At 34.5% G+C, this 22416-nt stretch overlaps 1 protein-coding gene across 2 annotated transcripts in view; it reads right to left on the bottom strand.

The window, feature by feature from the left end:
• Positions 1-2626: 2626 nt before the first annotated feature.
• The window catches only part of NHLRC2 (NHL repeat containing 2), a 34699-nt gene continuing 14909 nt past the window's right edge, over positions 2627-22416 (bottom strand). For both annotated transcript variants that reach the window (XM_081329546.1, XM_081329547.1), the window contains 6 exons: positions 13374-13467; positions 12361-12592; positions 10369-10491; positions 7516-7725; positions 3622-3847; positions 2627-2889 (listed from right to left, as the gene is read on the bottom strand). In XM_081329546.1, the coding sequence (XP_081185672.1) occupies positions 2633-2889; positions 3622-3847; positions 7516-7725; positions 10369-10491; positions 12361-12592; positions 13374-13467 (1142 nt within the window). In that variant the 3' untranslated portion in view covers positions 2627-2632. The remainder of the gene's footprint in view (positions 2890-3621; positions 3848-7515; positions 7726-10368; positions 10492-12360; positions 12593-13373; positions 13468-22416) is intronic.

Raw genomic sequence — 22416 nt, 5'->3', positions numbered from 1 at the left:
TGCCAACAGCTCCTCATCAACAGTCACAGAAATATCTGAAAGATACGGCTTGAAGCTTAACACCTCAAAAACCAAGATCATCGTCATCAGCAAACAACCCATTAATTTACCACCAATAAATTCAGAAGGAATATTTTTTATTTTATTTATTTATTTTTATTTTAATTCCATTTATATCCCGCCCTTCTCCAAAGACTCAGGGCGGCTTACAAGCTTAGCAGTAGCCTTCATTCTATGTATATGCCTGCTTATTAGGGCTTTCACACACACCCCCCAAGCGGCATTATTACAAAGTCAGCTTAATTTCCCCCAACAATCTGGGTCCTCATTTTACCTACCTCGGAAGGATGGAAGGCTGAGTCAACCTTGAGCCTGGTGGGATGCGAACCTGCACTAATTGCAGGCAGCTGGTGTTACTTAAGGAGGCATTAGCCCACTGCTCCACCAAGGCTCTTTTTGCTCCACCAAGGCTCCACCAAGAATACCATTAGAAAAAGTTGAAAGGATCACGCACCTCGGTTCTAACTTACATGAAAGCTGGGACATGACAATTGAAGTAAAGACAAGGATAGAGAAAGCTTGAACAGCTTTCTTCAAAATGAAAAAGGTCTTCTGCAGTCATGACATAAGCCTAAGATTGAAAATCAGGCTTGTCAGATGTTATACTTTTTCTGTCCTGCTCTATGGAGGCCATCTGAAGAGACCAGAAGCATTTGAAATGTGCATTTACAGGCGGCTGTTGCATATAAGCTGGGTTGACAAGATCAGAAATGAGGAGGTTATAAGCCACTTGGGAAAGCCAAGGGAAATCATCAAAACAATTAAAAAAACGAAAGTTAGAATATTTTGGACATGTGATGTGACACCCAGAAAAATACGGCATATTCCATTTAATCCTCCAGGGAAGGATTGAAGGCAAACGAGGTCCAGGCAGAAGAAAAACATCATGGCTTCAAAATCTAAGGCACTGATTTGGACAAAACTCAGCAGCACTTTTTTGTGTGGCTGCTGATAAAAACAGGATCGCCAACATAATCACCAACATCTGATAACAGATATGTCACAAGAAGAAGAGGGGAATAAATCTTTCAAAAAACAAAGAATAAGACCATGCCTATTTCTTTATCCCACGCACAAATGCACTTAAAAGTGTTCTTAAAATAGTTTGCATGATAGGACAGATTGCTGGTGAAATATTAAATTCTAGATAATGTTGATGAGAATAGTATTTTTTTGGAAAGTGATCTGTTTTGTATCTTTTCCTTATGCTGATAAATATTATTTATACCATACCCCACATACCATACCACATACCACACCATACCCTACACCCCGAATACCATTCTCTCCTTCAAAACAAGTCTTGACAAGCAGTTTAAGGTTGTAGATAATTTAAAAAAAACTAATTATTTCAGACTTTTAATTTTTCAGATTTTATTAAAAATGCTATATCAAATCACTTAGCTTTTGCATAGACGTTGTATACGTCATTAACAAATATATGTAGAATGAGCTGTTTAAATATCATTTATATTTAAAAAAGTAATTTAGTTTCTGTTAAAAACTATTTTTCACCGCCTATTTTACTTTTCATTATTTTGCTTTTATTTGAAACAAAAGATTGATGTTTTATTTATAAAGTGTATAAGGCCATCTTTCTTACGCATAAAAATTCTAGGTGACTCACAGTAATATTTAATACAACATAAAAAAAACCAACCATTCCCCACACCACCATATAGTCCAAGCACAAGGCTGCAATATGTCACAAACCTACATTTGCTGGGCTCACTTCTATCCTAGCCCGAAGTCTGAATGAAGAGTAGGTCTTCACTGCCCTTCAGAAGTCAAAGTGTGGGCTAGGGGCAGGCTGTTCCAAAGGGTCAGGGCAGCTACTGGAAAAGCGTGTCTTAAAGGTCCCACCAGAAGTAACATTTAAGGAAAGGGATCTAGACCGACCATGTTATCTGATCTGGCAGGATGGACAGAAACCTTGAGGTGGTCCTGCAGCCATTTAAGGCTGGAAAGTAGTAACCAACATTGAATTGCACCTAGAAAACAAGTAAAAGCTAGTACAGCTTGCGCAGCAATGGTTGAACACAGGCAAACCTTGAAGCACACACTGATGCATGCTGGACCAGTTGTAACTTTGGGGTTATCTTCAAGGACAGGCCCATGTAGAGCACACTGCAGTAATCCAACAGATAGGTGATCAAGACATGAGTGACAGTGAGCAAGGCCTCCTGGTCCAGAAAACATGTGATGACAAATGTTTATATACTGTAACACAGGGAAAAAAATCAAACAAATACCAATTTCCAACATTAAGATTGTGCTCCGAAGATAGAAATTGATCTTTTCTATATTTAGCTTTGTTTTGTTTATTCACAGTGATCCCAATCCTTTAGTCTTTATTGCTTATACAACAGGTTAATAAGGAACTAAGATTTAGATACATGTTCATGATTTCTCACATTTCATTTATGCAAACATATATTTTTGCAAGTTTGCTTTAAGTTCAAACATGAAGTAACATATATAATAATACAAAAGTTCAGTTAGCTTTGTGACAAAAATTAGGCAGAAGTAAATAAGACTATATACATGGTTTTCTGCTTTGCTGTGCTTAAAATTAAAATGTATACATGAGCTCGATTGGAGCTATGTTTTTTTGGTTTACATTTGCTATATGGAAAGGCTGGTTGAATGAGATTCCTTTCATCATGCAGGCATTACTGTCCTTACTACAGTAATAGAGGCACACATTGATTGACAATAAAGCTTCAGATGCCAGGCAGCTAGTGGGTAACTGAAATGGGATTATAGGCTGTTCAAATAAGTCTGCAATTGTCCCAGATCTATGTGGATGACAAAGTAGCCATTCATTACCTAGAAAAGAAAAGGTGTTCTATTACAATTTGATGATTTTATCTAATGATAAAACATTATTATTATGGCTTGTACTCAGTGCTTTTTTTGTAAAAGAAAAAGGTGCCGGAACTCACACATGTCATACAACCACCTTGCCTATCCTACAAGGTTCCATCCAAAAAAGGTGCCGGAACTCCGTTCTGAGCGTTCTATGACAAAAAAAGCCCTGCTTGTACTAAAATAACTATGGAAGAATTAGTAGAAGACTTTCACAGGGCAGAATCAGATTAATGCAAGAACTAAATCACAATATAGGAAATGCAAACTGAAGTATATAATTATCCAAGTGCTCTAAAGTTTTATAGAAAAGTATATGTAAATGAAAGAACTCAGTATTTATGTACAGGTCATGTTTTTTTTACTTAACCCTTTTCTATTACCCTAGAAGGAGCCTCTTTGTGAATGAGATAAACATTTCACTAGTTTAACCAGCTCCATTATTTCCAGTTGAGTAAAGGATTATAGTGAAATGTAGGCCATATAAATTGTTATAATAAAATGTGATTTAATAATTATGGGTTGTATATTTAATTTGAAATTGCTATTAGAAACTCAGGAATAGGTTTAAATGAAAACTCTGTAAAATAATAAGGATATATCTGCTCTACCATCTAAATCAATGTATTTTGATAACAGAGAAACAGAGATTTAGCATATATCCCCTATAAACAGAAACATGGACTCATTTACCTTCTGCAGTAAAAAACCAGGAGCTAGGTGCTTCTTCAGTCAGGTTAGTATTTGGAGGCAACTTGAGCATCAGCACAAACTGAAGTGCTTGGCCTGGACTTACAGTCAACGAAGGTAGCTGAAAATGTGGAGCCGATTTAGGGAGCTTTGGTAGTTCTGCTTGATCACTCATTTTAATACTCCCTCTATTTATAGAATCTACTGTGTCAACATGCTGAAGAGGAAGCTATCAAAGGAATAGAAAGCATGTAAATTTTTGAGATATAATTTCATATTCTAAAGCAGACATGTCAAACACAAGGCCCGGGGGCCAGATCTGGCCCGCGAAGTGGTTTCATGTGGCCCCCGAAGCCATCCTGGAAACAGTGAGGAAACGGCCCCCACTGCCTTGGCCCTGGCCCAAAGACCCTCCTCCTGCCAGGGAACCTCAGATCTGTCCCACTCCTGCCCAGGCCCCCATAGGCACCCTTGATGCAAACGATGTAGAGCTGGCCACGCCCACCCAGTAGGCCAGACACACTCGACACGCCCACCCAGTAAGCCACGCCCACCCTGGCCATACCCACCCAGCCCTTGAGGGCAACCACAATGCTGATACGGCCCTCAATGAAATTGAGTTTGACACCCCTGTTCTAAAGTTTGAAAAAACAAATGTCATTTTCAGACTGATTGAGATGGATTTCCAGGGCAAGTATTGCAAACTCAATTACAGCAAAGACCAAGGAATTGATGCATAGGCTGGTTCCGTGGAACCTTTACAGATAAAGAAAGGAAGGGAAATCCCCCACAGGTGTTCCAAATGGCTGCTCCTCGTGAGGCAATGCAGGACAGTGGTGATGGTTGTGATCTGATCCTCCCCACTATGGTGATACATTTTAGACCCCTGTTGATAAGTCTCCAATTCCTGAAGGCCTTCTTGGTATGAATGATGAAAAAAAAAGCTTCCCCCCACTTTCCTCACATTTTTTAATGAATATATTTTGTGTTGAATAAAATTTACTGTATGTATGTATATTAGTTTATGCTGTTGTAATATAGAATTTTATTATGTACTCATTTATGTTTTTATTGTAAATTGCTTCAAGATGCTTTGGCACTGCAAGCCCTATTCAAATACATTTAAGTAAATTTCTTTTAAAAATTGATTTCAATACAAAACTCATTAAATTCAATGCTGGTTAGTCCAGATCACATGAACAGGAAATTGTGGTGTTATAAATATTAAGCTTATACAGAACGATAATGTACATCCAACTCCTTTTGAACAGGTGGGGCTGTTGCCTTTTATTGTCACTTGAGTTAATTTGCTCAATTCTTGTAAAACAGAATTTAAATCAAGTATAAACACTCCTTTTTTGTGGGAAGGAGAACAAACTCCCTACATACACAGTGGTATTATATTCAAAACTGGATGCCTAATGTATCACTGGATGCAGAAGAAACTCCCTATTGAAAAGAAGTATGCCTGGAATTAGGCTGTTTATTTGTTCAGTAAGCATTATGATCATTCCCTCTACTTTTGCAAATTCAAATTTTAAATTGTCTGAATAACTGTATAGAAACATACAAAAGTAAAACAATTTGTGTTATTTATGGTTTATTACAATGAAAGGTTATTAATTTTTACAACTGCTCCTCTCCCAATATCACCAAGACATGGTATTTCTCTCAAGTTGTGAAAACTGTGGATTTCCAATTTAATAACCGAATGAATATATTGTGTCAATTAATTTTATATGATGAATTGTAAAACATGTTTGATTAAAAAAATTACTTGAGTTTATTGAGAAAGCAGCAGACATATCCTTTGACAAATACATTTCTTTAAGTAATTATACATTCCTTTAAGTAATTTTGCAATGTGTGTTAAGACAAAACCAAGATCTGAAGACAAGTATAGAATTAATTGTACTTCTACCTTTGAAGTAAAAGGAACAGAATGGTTTGCTCACACTATGTTAAAATAACCTTTAAATTTTTTTTACATACATACATGCACATACACTTTGCCCATGTATCTTTATAAACCAGGCATGTCAAATTCACGATGTCACATGATGTTGCACGACTTCTTCGGACTTTTTCCCCATTGCCGGCAATGAGGTGGGTGCGGTTTTGGCATGATGCATCTGGCCCATGGGCCAGCAGTTTGACATGCCTGATATAAAGTTTTCAACACATTCAAAGCTATAAAGGAAAATCTGATCCTGATTTATTTTCTTCAGGGTATAACACTAATCTGCCCAATCTGGCCTTCATTGTTGATGTTGCAGATATAGATACAATATAGACAATACTTGATCAGTGGGAATCTTTGTAAGAAGGACCTGAGTGTCCTGGTAAACCACAGATTAAGCATCTGCCAAAACAGCCAGTACAATCTTGACCTATATCTCCAGAGGCATAAGTGTTAGATCATAGGAGTGATTGTTACACTCCATGTTGCACTGGTGAGACTGCACTAGAATATTATGTTCCATTTTGGGCTACCAAATTATAAGAAAGATGCTGACAAATTGGATAGTGTGAGCTAACAACTAAAAGAGGACGATAGGGTTGGAGTCCAAATACTATGAACAACTAGTCCAGAGTGCAGTGCAATAGGCCCTCATAACATTTGTGCCTCACAAGCACTGGTTAAAATCAAGTAGCGCCTAAACTAAAATTATTAAATTATTAAAAAACTGGGGATGTTTGGTCTGAAAAAAGCCAATAGCTGTCTTTTCAATACTTGAAAGTGTGTCACAGAAGAGAATATGGATTTATTCTTCAAAGCACTGAATAGTACAATAAGAATGAGACGGAGATCCAAACACAAATAAGAAGGAATTTCTTTGCTGTGAGAATTCAAATAAAGATTGCAGAGCCATTTGCTTGAGATGGTATGAAAATTCCTGCCTGGCCAAATAGTAGGACTAGAGGATGTCCAAGAGTCTTTCCAACAATAGGAGTCTATGATAAAACAGACTCTGAGTATGATATTGTAGCTTCTAATTTCATATGATAAATAAAAGAATATTTTATCATTTTTTTATTCTTTTATAAGTCAAATGTGTGATTTTATGACATTTTAATGCATAACTATTTGTTTATGAATTTATTATATTGACAGTTTTATTGTCTGGCCTGAGTACAGCAAAGGGAAATAATGTTGTTCATGATAATGAAGTACTTTTGTTTCTAAATGCCATGAAAGGTGGCTTCCATGACAGGGCCAAAGCTACAGAAGCAACACTGTAGAACATTCTTTGAAGTACACTGGGAATATGCAGTGCTGTAATACTTTCTGAACACCATACAAGCAAGTCTTAGAGGTGGTATTGATAATATGACTTGAAATAGTTATATCTACTGAATAACATTGTCTGCTCCACCCCTTCTCATTTTTTTCTAATGGTCTATTTCAGCTCCAGAGGTTCTTAATTTAGTAAAGATGTGATCCAAGGAACCTTTTTAATAAGTCCAGACTGATTTTAATAAGTCCAAATATTTACTTCATTTGTCTCCAAATGATTCAATAATATGGACCTTATTTCCAGTTTATGGGAAAATGGACTGAAGAAACACATGGTTCTTAAAGCAGCTCATTACAGCAAGATGAGATTAAATCATATCCCCAATATCTATGTCAAAATGTGTTCTGAAGGCTGAGGTTCTTCTATCTCAGCTTATTCTAATGGCGCTAGTGTCCTTTCTAACCTCTTAAAACAGATGGAACATTTATTTTAAGCTTAACAGGATATCCTTAATACAAAAGCAATTCTGTTTGCCAGGCCATTATAAACATGGCAATAATGCATGTATAATGCAATAAAGGTAGTAGAATTAAATTTAGCTCTAATTATTTATCTCAAATAGAAAGATCTATCCATACTTTTTTATATAGTAACTTACCAGTGAAACAGTACGGGTTTCTAAATCTATCACTTTAATTTGATGATTGTTGGTATCTGCAATATAAAGGAATCGCCCTCCATCTTCAACACATAGGCCTCCTGGTTCATTAAAAGTTGATGTGGTAATGCTGGAACCAATTACATTGCTTGCTTCTCCTGTACCTGCTAAAGTGGCACAATTCTTCATTTTGGGATCTACAAATTTAATCTAAAACAAAACAAACAAGACACCTTGTAGAACATGTTGAACTATTTCTTGAATTTTATGAAGAATGTCCTAATAAATCATATTCCTATTCCTATTTAAAATGACAATAAAGAAGTTATATTGTTAGTTTGATCTAGAAATTTACAATTTAAAAAGAACATATAAGAACAAAGATTGATGAATATCAAAATAATTATCAATGGCAATGCAGTGATATTAACCTTAGTGCTGCTTCATGACAAATTAATAACAGCTCCCACTTTTTTTGTACAAACATAATCACCACACTACTGTATTCTGTTTTGGGATAAGTAACTTTATAATATACAGAAAAATAGTAAAAAGTAGTGAATAAAATAAAGGCACAGAACAATAAAAAATAAAAGGAAATTTAAACTCAGTTTTCACCAACAATATTCATTATCCTGTTTAGCATATTCCTGTTCTTAAAAACCACGCTAATTTCCATATCCATGCACTGATTCATACATTGCTTCAGTATTTTACTTTTAAATATTTCTATTACTTATCATTTAAGTTCTACTTTAAATATCCTGCTATATGAACTTACTCTACTATAGAAAATGTCATAGCATTACTATGATATCTTAGAAATTGTTTAGAGTTTAAGGTGTTTTATTGTCCTTTCCAGATAATGTATTTCCTTTCCTTCCTATGCTTTATCCTTTTATTCTTTTTATGAAGCTGATTGTTTTTTTCAAGGTCAGTGATCACAGTAAAGATCGTCAACCAACTATCAATCATATATGCTTTTGTTTTTTAATGATAGGCAAGATAGGCTGTGGGAGATGGGGATGAAGAGATGCTATCTAGGAAACCATCAGATAAGAGAGTGCATAGCCCACAGCTGGACAATGGAGGGTAAGAGGTTTAGAAGAGATCCTCCCTAGTTTCTTGCCTGCAAAGGAAGATCTGTACTTTCATGCTTGTAAGATTCTGTTAAGGTGGCCTTACAAGTAGAATTGCCTCATCAAGTAGTGTTTCCTGTCTGGTCTACCTGGTAAGGCTGGTATAATCCTCTCTTTTTAAGGATTCCATCAATTCTATTCAAAAATAATTTTCTCAGTTTCATCCTTTCTCTTAACTATTGTTTTTCTGTCATATATATTTTGAGATTCCAATAAAGGAGAATATTTGCAGTTCCGGGCTAAAATGAAGGATTTTTTTCCTTGCAGACATCTCATTGCCCAAATTAGGTAACATTATTAGTCCTAGTGCTGATGATGTTACCTAGTTTGGATAATGAAATGTCTGCAAGAAAAGAACTAAGGTCAGAGAGCTCTAAGGACCCTTCAGTTCTGAGACTGCATCATATCAGTTTAACATGTTCCTTTGGTGGAAGTCTCATTTCTATGGTCAATCCACACTGATTCAGCACCTACACATTAACTATCTTATCCTTTCTTGTTTTACCACACATGCTTCTTAAATAACTCATTCCCATTGTATTCAGCGTTTATTTCTTCTCATACCAAACTCTCACTTCTGTATTATAAAGTAGGCAGAAGAACATCCTTATGTACAGTCTTTTTGCTTATTTTGGATAAACATATATTTCTTTTGACAGATCACATATTATCCTCTTTTTTTCTAGCATTATTTTGACATCTTAAAGTATCTCCATCTATTTCCATAAATTTAATATACATTTTAGCAAGGAACACGAATTCATCAACTTGCTGTAATGTTTATGGATTATATTCATAAACATGACTAGTATAAAATTTACAAAGCGGGGATTAAATCATATAGTAATGGTGACTTTAACCTCTAAGGGTAGGAGCTAGGTTTAGGAGGCTAGATTTTTGCAAGTCAGAAAATGGTGGCTATTTCAACAATCAGCAGCTGCCAAGATCCAAGGCTGCAAAAAACAAGGTTGCAGGAAAGGTGGAAAAAAGAAACACAGACATTAACCATTGTGGTATAAGAACAGTCTTCGTCTCAAGCTGATCAACTATTTATAGTCATTCCATCCTAGTACGCAATAAAGATTCTTGTCTAGATTCATGTTTACCTGATATTGAGTAATTGCTAGAACTCATTTGTTCAATTTTAATCTAAGAAACTCTCCTGAGGTACTTTATACAAGTTCAAAACTTGCCTAAAACATAATTTGAAATATGAAATATAAAAAACAACTGCAATAATACATGCAAATATACAAAGAGATGTACCTTTGTGTTCTGCAATACAGGTAGTCCTCAAGTGACAATTATAATTAAGTCCAAAATTTATGATGCTAAGTGAAACATTTATTGAGTTTTGCCCCATTTTACGACTTTTCTTGCCACAGTTAACTGAATCATTGCATTTGTAAAGTTATTAACATGCTTGTTAAGTGAATCTAATTTTCCATTGACCTTGCTTGTCAGGACACAAGCCCAGGACACTGCAACTGTCATAAATATGAACCGGTTGCCAAGCATCTGAATTTTGATTCTGTGACCACGGGGATGCTACAATGGTCATGTGAAAAATGATGACGTCACGTTTTTTTAGTGCTGTTGTAACTCTGAATGGTCACTAAGTGAATTGTTGTAAGTTGAGGACTACCTGCACAAAATTTTGTGTTACTGAACAATCAACTAGATTTTGTAGTGAAAATGGAGCCTGTAACCTCACCTTATGATTATAGGAATCTGCAACATAAAGGAGACTTCTTTTCTTGTCCCAAGTTAGTCCTAATGGGTGCTGTAGTTTTGCATTCATCCCAGCTCCATCAACATCACCAAAAGCAAATAAATTCTTTTAAAAAATATTTGGAAAGTAACATGATGATTAAATTACATTTTTAAATTAAAGTTAGCAATAATGAGTATGACTTGCTAAAACATTAACTTGAATTCAAAGTAGATTCATAAAAACAATTATTGACAAGAAGTGATAATTTGGCATTAATCTCAGAACTAACGTATGTATAACTATTGGGTTATCACCAGGGCTTTTTTTCTCATAGAACGCTCAGAACGGAGTTCCGGCACCTTTTTTTGGATGGAACCTTGTAGCATAGGCAAGGTGGGTTGTATGACATGTGTGAGTTCCGGCACCTTTTTCTTTTACAAAAAAAGCACTGGTTATCACTCTAACCATGAAAAGTGTTACTATTTTGGACCGGAAGGCTGTGCACTGTGTGGTGAGGATGGCAGAAAAGATTACTGGAAATTCATTTTGTTCTATCCGGGACATAGGACATAAGTGCTGCTTGACCAGGTCTGCAGTATTGTCAGAGATTCTACATATCTCTCCATGACTGGTTTTTCTTTTTAGCTACTGGGAGGCTTTGTGGTATCTGAAGCAGAACCACCAGATTCTGTAATAGCTTTGCACCATATAGTATCAACCTTGTGAACTCTCACGACAGACTCTTTTTTCCTCTATGTATTCAAAATCGACTGTGATTTACATATACACACACAGACACACTTACGTTTTGGTGTTATTTTTGTATAATTTGGCATTTTTTGATGCTGCTATTATATTATTTTTTTCGAGACCAGTGCATAGGAATTTTATTTTAATGTTTATCATTGTGTATACAGGAAAATGAAAATAAAGGTATTTCAACTCACTTCAATTCAAAATTTGTCTCCTGCCATTTCATAGTATCAGTTCAGATATCTAAAATAAGAATTCTTACATAGACTGAATTCTGTTTCAAAGGTTTTTTTTGTTGATCTTAAAATTTGGAATATTCCTTAGCTATCTATAAATGGTAATGTATCTGTTTTTATGCAACAGAATTATAAAAGTGGGGAACTCTTTCAATACCTGTGTTTTTTATTGATGTAGTGAGTTGTGCCCTTAATCATGGTTTTCTGTTTTTTAAATTATTGTGATTAGTTTGTAAGGTTTTTATATTCATAATAATAATGATGATGACGATGATGATGATGGAAGGGACCTTGAAAGTCATCTAGTCCTACCACCTGCTCAGACAGGAAGCCCTATGTGTTTCCATTGGATTGTTTTTACCTGTTATGAGCTGCCCAGAATCTTTTAGATAAGATGGGCATCCAATCAAATCAAAACAAATAAAATCAATCAAATCTCAAAGAAATAATGAGAATTAGTAAGTGATGCAATGACATAAGGTTATGTATTAAACACTCTGATGAAGCATTCAGACTGGCCTTTTGGTTCATCTTCATGATTACAAAACATTGAGACTATTTTTTTGATTAAGTTTATTTTTTTTACTTATGCCTGCCTTTTTATTTAAAAATGTTAACGGCTATTTTAAAATATTGTGCTTCAAGATATGAATGGCAAAATCCAACTTTTTGTTAACCATTAATAAGAGAAGATTGTTTATTATTTAATATAGCAACTATTTTTCCTAAGACAAAATTTGAAAACAAATCTTCATTGTCCCTTCTGGTTTCACAGCAGATATATCTGCTTGCTGGCATGAATCTGGTGATTATTAGCAGACTAATACAATTGTACTGAAAGTTAATCTTTTTTTAATGATCTCAATTAAATATTGTAATAACTAACAAATAAAATGTGACCAATTGGCATTTAAAATAAGCTTTCATCCATAGGGATCAGAGATGCTCTAATCTGGATGCATAAGATCAATGGGAAACAGAGAGAGATATAGATTTAGTTTACCATTGGATCTCTCTCGCCTCCTACCAGGTGTTTCACAGCGCCATCTTTTAGAGAAATTGTTCGCACAGTACTACTCTCACTATCTGCCACAAAAAGGCAACTCCAGGGATCTTCAGCAGCAACAGAGAGACCAGAAGGCTGAGCAAAGCCAGCTTTGTGGGGATATGCATTGTTTCGGTTTTCTTCGTTTCCACTTCCAGCAAATCGAAGACAAGTTCCTTTCTTTAAATCACTTTAAAAAAAGGAGGGGTGGTGAGATTTACATAGGCTCTACGTGCACTTGAACTTATAATTTGTACAATGTTACATTCATTTTTTTCATGCTGTGATCAAAAATAAGCTTTCTTTTCCATACGTTTTAAACTATGAAACAATTCAAAACGTATTTTATGCAGAGTTCAGTGAGTATAATATAGGGAGAGAGAGAAAGAGAGGAAGATGGAAAGATGGGAGGAGGAGTAGGGAGAGATTTCTATAGTGTATGTAACGCTAATTTTTTAAAAAGTTATTTCTTTTATATCCTATTTTTCTCCAAGAACTCAGCTTACAAAATAGATTTAGTTCATTTTATCTCCATAATAGCAGCCCTTTCCTTGCAACCCTAATCAAGAAGACAACTTGATTACAGCAATGATAGATGTACTGTTGGAAGATCTGAAGACACAGGTCAGGGCACAACATCCAGGATAATATGGTCCACGTATGTGGTCATTAAGAGTTGACACCAAGTTGTTGGTGCATCGTCATCAATGAATCAATCAACCATTGTTTTAATGAAAACAGAATGTGCCCATTCAAATACTCATTATCCCAAATAGTTTGCATTTCTTCCTGAATATACTAAACTAAACTAAATCTAGACTGAGAAAGTATGTATAACAATATTTAGTAGGGCTGTACAATCAAATTATTATCACTTATTTCTAGGCGGCAAACAAATCTAATAAATAAATAGCGTAAACAACTAATATGATCATAGGGTGCTGGCAAAGCAGTTTAATATTCTAACTTACCTTCCTTTAGGTAGTTTTCCACTTTCCAACAGGAGTGCCCAGATTTGATGTATACCTGCCATGGCAATCCAGAGAACACTATCTTCATGTGTTGCTGAAGCAATAAGAACACATAGTAAAAATGATAATAAATGATCTTTTGGTAGCAAATTGCTTCATTATTTATATATAAAAATAATTTCAAATTGCTCTGTAGACATGTTTTCATTTTCAATTTGGATAATTAACATGTTCAACGAATATAATTCCATTTTTATTATACTGTATAAAATGTATACCCACCAATTGTGCATGCATATTGTAATCTAAATTAATCTAGGCTTTAAATACTTGCTAGGTGCTTACGAAACTACTGCATTCTAAGTATTTTTGAAAAATAAAATCTAGAGCAATCAATGCCATAAAATATGTACCATTTCCTAAAATAGGAAATGTCTATAATAACTGTGTAATAAATGATAGATCAGTGGTGACTCGACAGGAACTGAAGCTCGTTAACAATCTCAACTGATACGAAAGCTAGCAAAGGACTAATATTAATTTTAACTATGATCTGATACATTTTGTGGCACTGGACTGCTTAACATTGTAGCAGTTTACAATAGTACATAATTGTATTTACTGTTCTTCTGAGGATCTAATTCAGCAAAGGATTCTATACTGGAAAAATAAAAACGTTTTATTTCTACCTCGTTGATTCAGAATTTTGTGGAAATCTCAGAAAAAATTAAGGATCACTTTGAGCTCCAAGATGGGTTGCAAATAAATCTGTTATCAACATCATCATAATCAAACATCAACATCTACCTATCCTAGGTCCTTGAGAATTATTCACGATATAGATAAAAATGTCAAGTCCAGTCCAGTTTGACTGCAACAAATAACAACAACAACTACAACAACAACAACAACAACAGAGTTAGCATGGGGACATAGAAAAGAATAAAAAAATAGCAAAAATCGATTTCATCTAGTACCGTAGGGTATCTCCAGTGGAGGAAGTTGTTTGTTATGAGGAGAAAACTCCAACTCTACAAAAGTGGTTTAATGAGAAATGTACTTCGGTCTCTTCTTGTTTAAACAAAGATGGTTATCAAGAAACTGTTAATATCAATAAATAAAAGCAAAAAGAGGAAGATATGGCAAGGAGAGCCTTGACCAATTTTGACTGGTAATTGTTATGCCCCTACCTGAACAAGGATGACTTGGGCACAATAATTCATACTTTCATTACTAACTGGTTGGATTACTGCACAGTTAGACTGCACTTAAGGACTGTCCTGTTTAGCAACCATTCAAAGTTACAATAATCTTGAAAAAGTAACTTTATGATCAGTGCTTGTGTTTAGAACTATTCATATGATCAACTTTCAGACACTTTGCAACTGGTGGGCATTTACAACTGTTGAAGTGTCCCATGGTCAAGTGATCACCATTTGCACTCTACACTGGCTTTCAAAGAGTCAATGGAGACGCTGGCAGTAAAATTGCAAGTTGCTATCTCATTATGTCTCGCTTAATGCATCACTATGACTCATTTAACAACCGAATGGAAGTTTTGCTTAGCAATCACATTACTTAGCAACAAAACTGCTGATCCCAATTATGGTCCCTAAATGAGGACTACCTGTAATGACCACCACATAATGCAGCTCTTGGATTCAACCCAGAAGCTTCAGCTGGGGCAAAATGCAGTGGATAGATTATTAATACTGGAATTCCATTTTAATAGAATCATATACGTAAGTACTAATGTCATTGTAAAGAGTACCCAAATCAAAGAGCTAGTGAGGCCTATATTATGAAGTATTAGGTTACACTAGACACTTCCTTGAATTAGTTCAATCCAGTAAGAAGGTCATGAGAAGGCCTGCTTAGACTTCTCACTCTTGAGATGAGAGGTAAAGATCAACAGACATTCTCTGCTGTTTCTCCTGTATTTCAGAACATCTTGCTTCCAGAGGTTTGTGAAGACCCTCCCTCTAGGCATTTTATGAAGGTGTTAAAGTACAATTCCACCTTGTTTTTAACTACTATAAATAATTCTCAATTTATGGCCACAATTGGGACCAGAACTTCCATAGCTAAACAGTTGTTAAAGGAGTCACTCCTGATTTTATCTTTTTGCCATAGTCATTAAGTGAATAACCATGGTCATTAATTGAATCATGTAGCTGTTAAGTGAACCTGGCTTCTCCCAGTGACTTTGCTTGTTGGAAGCTCAATTGGTAATCATGTGATCTTAGGATGCTGTAACCATCAAAAATACTTCCTGGTTGCCAAATGCTTGAATTTTGAACATGTGACTACAGAGATGCTGTGATAGTTATTAAGTGTGAAGACCAGTCATAAAATCACCTTTTTCAGTGCATTGTAACTTTGAACAGTCATTAAAGAAATGATTACTGAACATGGTTGCTATTTTGATGATTTCTATAACTGTATGCTTTTATTTTGATTCAGAAATCCTTGCTGTCCTGCAGTACATTTCAGCAACTTAAGTTTTTGATTATATCTTATCAATTCCAAAAAATTCCAAAAAGATAAAAAACAACTTTGATCAGAAATGGCCTACTCTATTGAGGTGGCCAAGTTTGTGTTTTTAAAATCAGAATAAAGTATATTTCTAAGCAGAAAGCTAGTTCTTAGAAATACAATTTCCTATTTGCTTTTCCCATGTGATGAGTACAGCAAAGGAAAGGAAAGAAATCATTGTAATTTCTTTTGTGGAAATAGCCTTAATTTCCAAAGGCTTTGTTGTCCAATAAAAGCAACAAGATTAAGAGTGTGGATGGGAAATGATACTGTATTGACGCAATACCATTGTGTGCGTGACTTGAATCTTTTAAGAGTTGATAGGTTTCCCTTGTTCGTCCTAAATTATTATAGAGGAAAATATGTATTAATTATATAACACCACACATATGAGCTTCTAAGTTTCCTTTTGGAATTTATTTACACTGTACAATTAATAGCTCTGAAAAACCTTTATGACCTCAGTGCTTCCCAAGGGATTCATCATTTCCTGAAAAATAATAATTCCTTTTCTGGGAAAATATTTTAATACATTTAATATATATAGCAAAAAGTAGAGCGCATCCTGGTGGACACTATTACAAACTGGTACTTGGTCATATAGCTAAAAACTATAATGAAAAGTCCTTACTATGATACAAACATTGTGGATTTTCAAGTTAGCTGGTGAATTTTTGTCATTAACAGAGGCATTCCTTAAAGACAAAACAAAATACACGAACTAATCAATAATGAAATAATAAAATGGCGATTCTAACAGAAATGCCATTATCATCCAATCCAGCCTCCAACACATCACATATCATGACCCAAAGCTCAAGGAAAGAGCCATATCCTGAAAGGCTTTCTGAAACCTATCAGAAAAGTCAGGGTTACCTTTGTGGTCATAAGAACTATCACTGAAAATGCATGGCTGCTGGAAAGACCTGGAATATACCTTCCCTCTCAGAATATGTGGGACAGGCAGATACCATAGGGAGAAGGCAATCCTATAAGTCAGAGGTCCTCAACCTTTGGGGCACCAGGGACCAGTTCCATGGAGAGAGGTTTTCCCACGGACTGGAAGGTGCGTGGTTTTGTATGCTGCCTGCATCCCACAGATGGGGCTTTGCTTATCTGTGCGGACCAGCTGCTGACGTGTTGCGGCCCGGTACCAGTCCATGGACCAGGGGTTGGGGAACCCTGCTATAAGTAACCCAGTTGTGTGCCATGTAAGGCTTTTAAAGATGATATATAGTCCTCAATTAACAACTGTGTGGTCCTGAAGTTACAACAGCAAATAGGACTGCTGGGCTTGCCATTGCTACTTGATGAGGTCATGTGGTGTCACACTTTATGAACGCATCGTTTATCAATAGAAATTAGACTCCGAATTGCCATTATAACCTGAGAATTATGAAATGGTACCGTCAGAGAAGAAAAAAAATATTGCTACTGGATTCCTCTGGGTATTCAAAGGAAGTGGCAGTGTATGTCCCTTTCAGAAATATTACTGCATAATCCCAGTTAAGGAAGTAGGAACCTGCTGTATTTTTTAAAATTCTTCACAAAATATATTACCATAGCTAGCTTGTAATGAGCTTTTCTTACCGTTCTAAAACCAATTACAGTTTGCAATAATATTACCACATTATCTGCAGAATAAGAGCCAGTTTGGTATAATGGAAAAGGCATCATTAGAAACTGTGAGACTGTGAGCCTTAGGCACAAAACCAATTTAGTGATTTGGGCCAGTCATTTTCTCTGAGTCCTAAGAAGGAAGCAATGGCACTTGTGAAAAACCTTGCCAAGAACAGACAGCAAGAACTGAATATATGGAATATAATATATACCGGTCCACTGGCCAATGTTGGTTGCTAGAAGTCTTCCTACTTTAAATAATACTAATACATTAGCTTGAACAATCACTTACCTAAGATATATCTATATTAAACTCCTTAATGGTTTGTACTGTATCTGATGGTTTCTACTATGGAACATCTTCATTATCAAGCTATCATATTTTTAAATAAAAATGAGAAACTCATGCCAATAAACCACTGTTATAAGCAATCGTAAAAGATTCTACAATAATATCTATTTATTTTCGGAGAATAAGAAGCAGAAAATTATAGAAAGTAAAAAAGCATTTATTAGGAAAGCACAAGAAGAAGCAAAATTTTTGTGGTGGCTGAACAGCTTTCTTATCTAAGAAGCAAAAGGGCCAAATAATGATTAACAAATGAAGCTGCAGCTTTGGAAATTTTACAGAACAATATATTCCTCAATTCTGAGCCCAATCTATTTTAACAATATAATTGCTTGTACAACTTGAGTAAACAATAGATTCAATGTGTTCACGAGCCTCAACAAGACAATGAAAGAATGTTTTCTCAAAATTAACTATCTCATATTCTGGAAAAATAAAATTTTTGCAATGGTAGCCTCTAAGTAATAGTTCAGGTTGATTAGACAAGTTCTCACTGAAATCTCAAACCTGGCTTTGAACTCTTATCACATCAAACTATTATATATAACGGAGTGTGTCAAAATGTCTTGATGCCAAAACCATAAAATGCCTTTTATTCGGGACCTAGCTTGCCCCATTGCAAATAACTGTACCATGCCATAGATTAATAACTCAATACTGTAATGTCTAATAATCTATGTCTGTAAATAAGATAGATCCACCAATACCTTAGTCCTAAATAATGATCTCCATAATGATTTAGGTTTATCTGCTGTTCAAACACATATGAAAAAAATGAAATCTACTTCATTTCTACTTCAAACAAACAAACCACATTACGGCAGAGCATTATTTGTGAGTGAAGCACACGATCTTTTTATTGAAAATTATACATTAAAAAACTGAGCCAAAACTTTCTAGAAATTATTTTGATGGGTGGATTGGAGAAATTCATTTTATTACGCAATTTTGAAAATTGGAAAATTAAGAAGAGAATTTAAAGAATTTAAGAATTTAAACATGAAATTTCCTGTGGAATTTGTTTAGAATCCAGAATATATTTAATTTATTATATAATAGTGTGTATAAATATGTTATACATCATTTAAATTTTGAAAACCATATGCCACTGATAATCTTTTTATTTTAGTAATGTCAATACCAAAGATATAACTTTTAATATATCAAATAATAATAAAATAACCATTTTCATTTAACTGCAGTATTTAATTATAGAAAGACCATAAAAAAACACAGGCACAAGAAAATTGATGTTAATCCATCCATTTATAATGTTTTAAAATGCATGGGAAAGAAGAGTCAAATCCTAAAAGATATTGTCAAATAGCAGGGTCTGCCAAAACTGCTGAGGAAATGACTTTTGTCTGTTCTTTAAGTCATTTTTCAGTTTACACAGAATAAACCCTCGATAAACAATCAGCCTAAACCTGATTTTTAAAAATTTAATTTTATTTTCCTTCAAAACCTCACTCTAAAGCTGCAGAAGTGCAGAGTTGCAGAATCAGGCATATTATGCATCAAAGTCCATGAACGTGAAGAGTGATGCTTTCAATCACAAACTGTCTTTTAAAGACACTTATCTACATTAAAGACAAATTTACATTAATTTTTTTTACAAAGCATTTAAATACTGTCATATGTTGTGTATTATATACACTTGCCCCTTTACCAGGATGTTTCCTCATATACAGTATGCATATATGCTGCATATTTCAATATTGTTTATTTAAAATCCTGCATGTTTTGTAGCATTATAGTAACTTTTGCTAGCTATGCACACAAAAGCTTGAATCATAGCTACACTTATAGATCGTAACACCAAGGTCTTAGATCTGTGTCTTTCAGAAAGAATGCAGCTATCAAGAACACTTCACACTTCAACCAAAAATGCGTTTAGCACTGCTTGATTTCAATAGCACTGAATAAAAATAGATGAGAATGGAAAGAACATCCTCTGCATGTACATGTTGAAAACCCCATGGTCCTTAATAAAGTGGTAAGATGCCAATGCTATTCAAAAGCACTAAAGCTGGAATATTTATTATTTTAAAAATTAAAATATAAGTATTATTAAATTCAGAAAAATATTAAACTGTATACTATATATGTTTAAATTGTCTTTGTTGTTACAAAATGAATGCATGTTCCTAAGAAACATATGCTTGTCTTAATGTCTTAAATGAATATACACGTTGTGATGTCCTAATATAATTGGAGGTAGACTTTTGGCCTTATGACCATGTACTTTATAGTTTGTACTACCATTCTGTTTAATCTTGCTGAAAAATGCAATGTAAATATATATATTTGATTGACGGCAATTCTGCCATTCAGGTTTTACATATTTACTATTGAAAAGAGCTGTTTTCTATATACAATACTTCCAAATCCAGAAAACACCCTCCTAAAAGTTTCCTTGATTTTGGAACAGCGACTATCAATATACTTAGTCTACTATGTTTCTTCCTTAACTAAAAATACAAATTAAAAATATAATTTTTCTAAATTTAATATGCATAATCACATTTAATTTATCACTTGTTAAAACTTAGTTTTTTTCATAACATGAAAATCTACAGGTAAATTTTATGTTACCTAAAACAACTATAAAAGGATAGAAGAGGATATCTATGGAGGATTTCAGTCCTCCAGGCCATAGTTATATCTGAAAGATGCTTTTTCACGAGGCAACTGTCTGAAGAGCTGAAGAAGCTTCTTGGATGACAAGCAAAACGTCTTCAAAGAAATACAAGAAAAAGATGCCTGGTGAAAAAGCATCTTTGAGACAGAAGATTTACTTCTCCAATAAAATAGTTTGTAAGGAAGATATGTAAGTTATTTACTCACTACTTACATACACTTAACCACATTGTTGAAAATTAGATTAAAATATTAATTAGGGAAAATTAGTTTTTGTAATTATACAAATAGTTGTGAAAATAATTTAGTTCCCATTTATTTATTCTCTGTACTTCTAAACAGCCCCAATACAGTTCTTTTGACAATAGAACAATTAAATATATGAAAATATGAAAACATAGAAAAATATTACTATTGTAACCTGTATTTCTTAAAACTAATAACTAAAAAGACTCTTGATCATACTGGTAAATATATAAACCATACATGCAATAAGCACAAGATTATTACAGGGGAAGTTGGATGGAAGTATGAGAATAAATAAAGATATTTTGTAAAGTGTTGCCTTTTTTCCTAGACTCCTTAAAGAAACACTGTTCATTGTGTCTATTTTTGTTGTGTTTTAGCAGCTATAAATCATACTGGGTTTTATTCTTAAATAAGTAAATAAACATTCCTAAATGTTTTGAAAAAAAATTATAAATATAAAGCATTTAACAGCATTTTATTCTTTAGGATTAAGTTCTATTAAATAAAATGGGTCTGTAACCTTTCTCAAACTTTTCTCCCCTTTCACTTATATATCTGATAAAAAATATTTTGCATTAATATACATGAATCAAATGAGTAGTAAACCATTTTAGAACAGTAATCTTAAACAGCAACCCTCATGACTATACTTTATTAGTATTAAAACATGAAAAAATATTCCACATTTTTAACTTTATAATAAATGTAGCAAAATTACTTTAGAATCCAATCTGAATTGGTTACTGGGACCAAAGGTTCTTCCAAGCTTTTGGACTCGTGTTGGAGCCCATCTTCGGGGAACTTCTCAATCTCCAGGATGTGTGCACTGGGCTGTTCTATGTGTAGTATTTGTGTGTGCCTGTGTGATACAAAGATCGTCTGGAGGTAAGAGAAATTACTAATGTAATTTACCAGATTCCCTGCATGGATTGCCCCTGTGACTATGTAGGACAGACGGGGAGAAAGGTAACCATCAAATCACAAGCATATGAGTGAGCGATTAGACAAGAAGAACTCAATGGTAGCCTTACATTGCTATGAACAAGGACATGCATTCAATTTCACAGCTACTAAGATTGTTGGCTAAGCAGGAACAAAAATAGCCAAAGAAATGATTGAAGCCTGGGAAACAAGCCTCTTGTCTGTCAACAGAAGTGCTGATTTACCACCAGTTTACCAGGTACTTAGAAGCTGAGACCCCAGCAGCACAAGGAAACAACAATGAATGACTTAATAGCCGGCCATCAACACCCCAATCAATAACTAAAAGCCATATAAACAACTAGGGTACCATATAAATACTATGCATAGAACAGCCTATTGCACACATCCTGGAGATTGACAAGTTCCCTGAAGATGGGCTCCAATGTGAGTCCAAAAGCTGGGAAGAACAAACCTCTGGTCCCGGTGACCAACTCAGATTGGATCCTGCAACATTATCCAGGGACATGTATATTTGCCTTCATTCGCAAAATTATTTCACTACAAGATACAAAATTCTATTTTCCATACGCAGGTTTTATATCTGGGCAAATAAGTGAACACATGAATAAAAAAGAATTGCAATTACCTTCAACATATACAAATTATTGTAAATGCTGATCAGTCATAATCTTTTGTGCTCATGAGATAAGGGAAGGGATAAGTAGA

The sequence above is a fragment of the Vipera berus genome, assembly GCF_964194415.1.
Source record: "Vipera berus genome assembly, chromosome: 5".
Lineage (NCBI taxonomy): Eukaryota > Metazoa > Chordata > Lepidosauria > Squamata > Viperidae > Vipera > Vipera berus.
The sequence above is the reverse complement of the archived record's forward strand: the minus strand, read 5'-3'. Positions and strand labels throughout refer to the sequence as shown.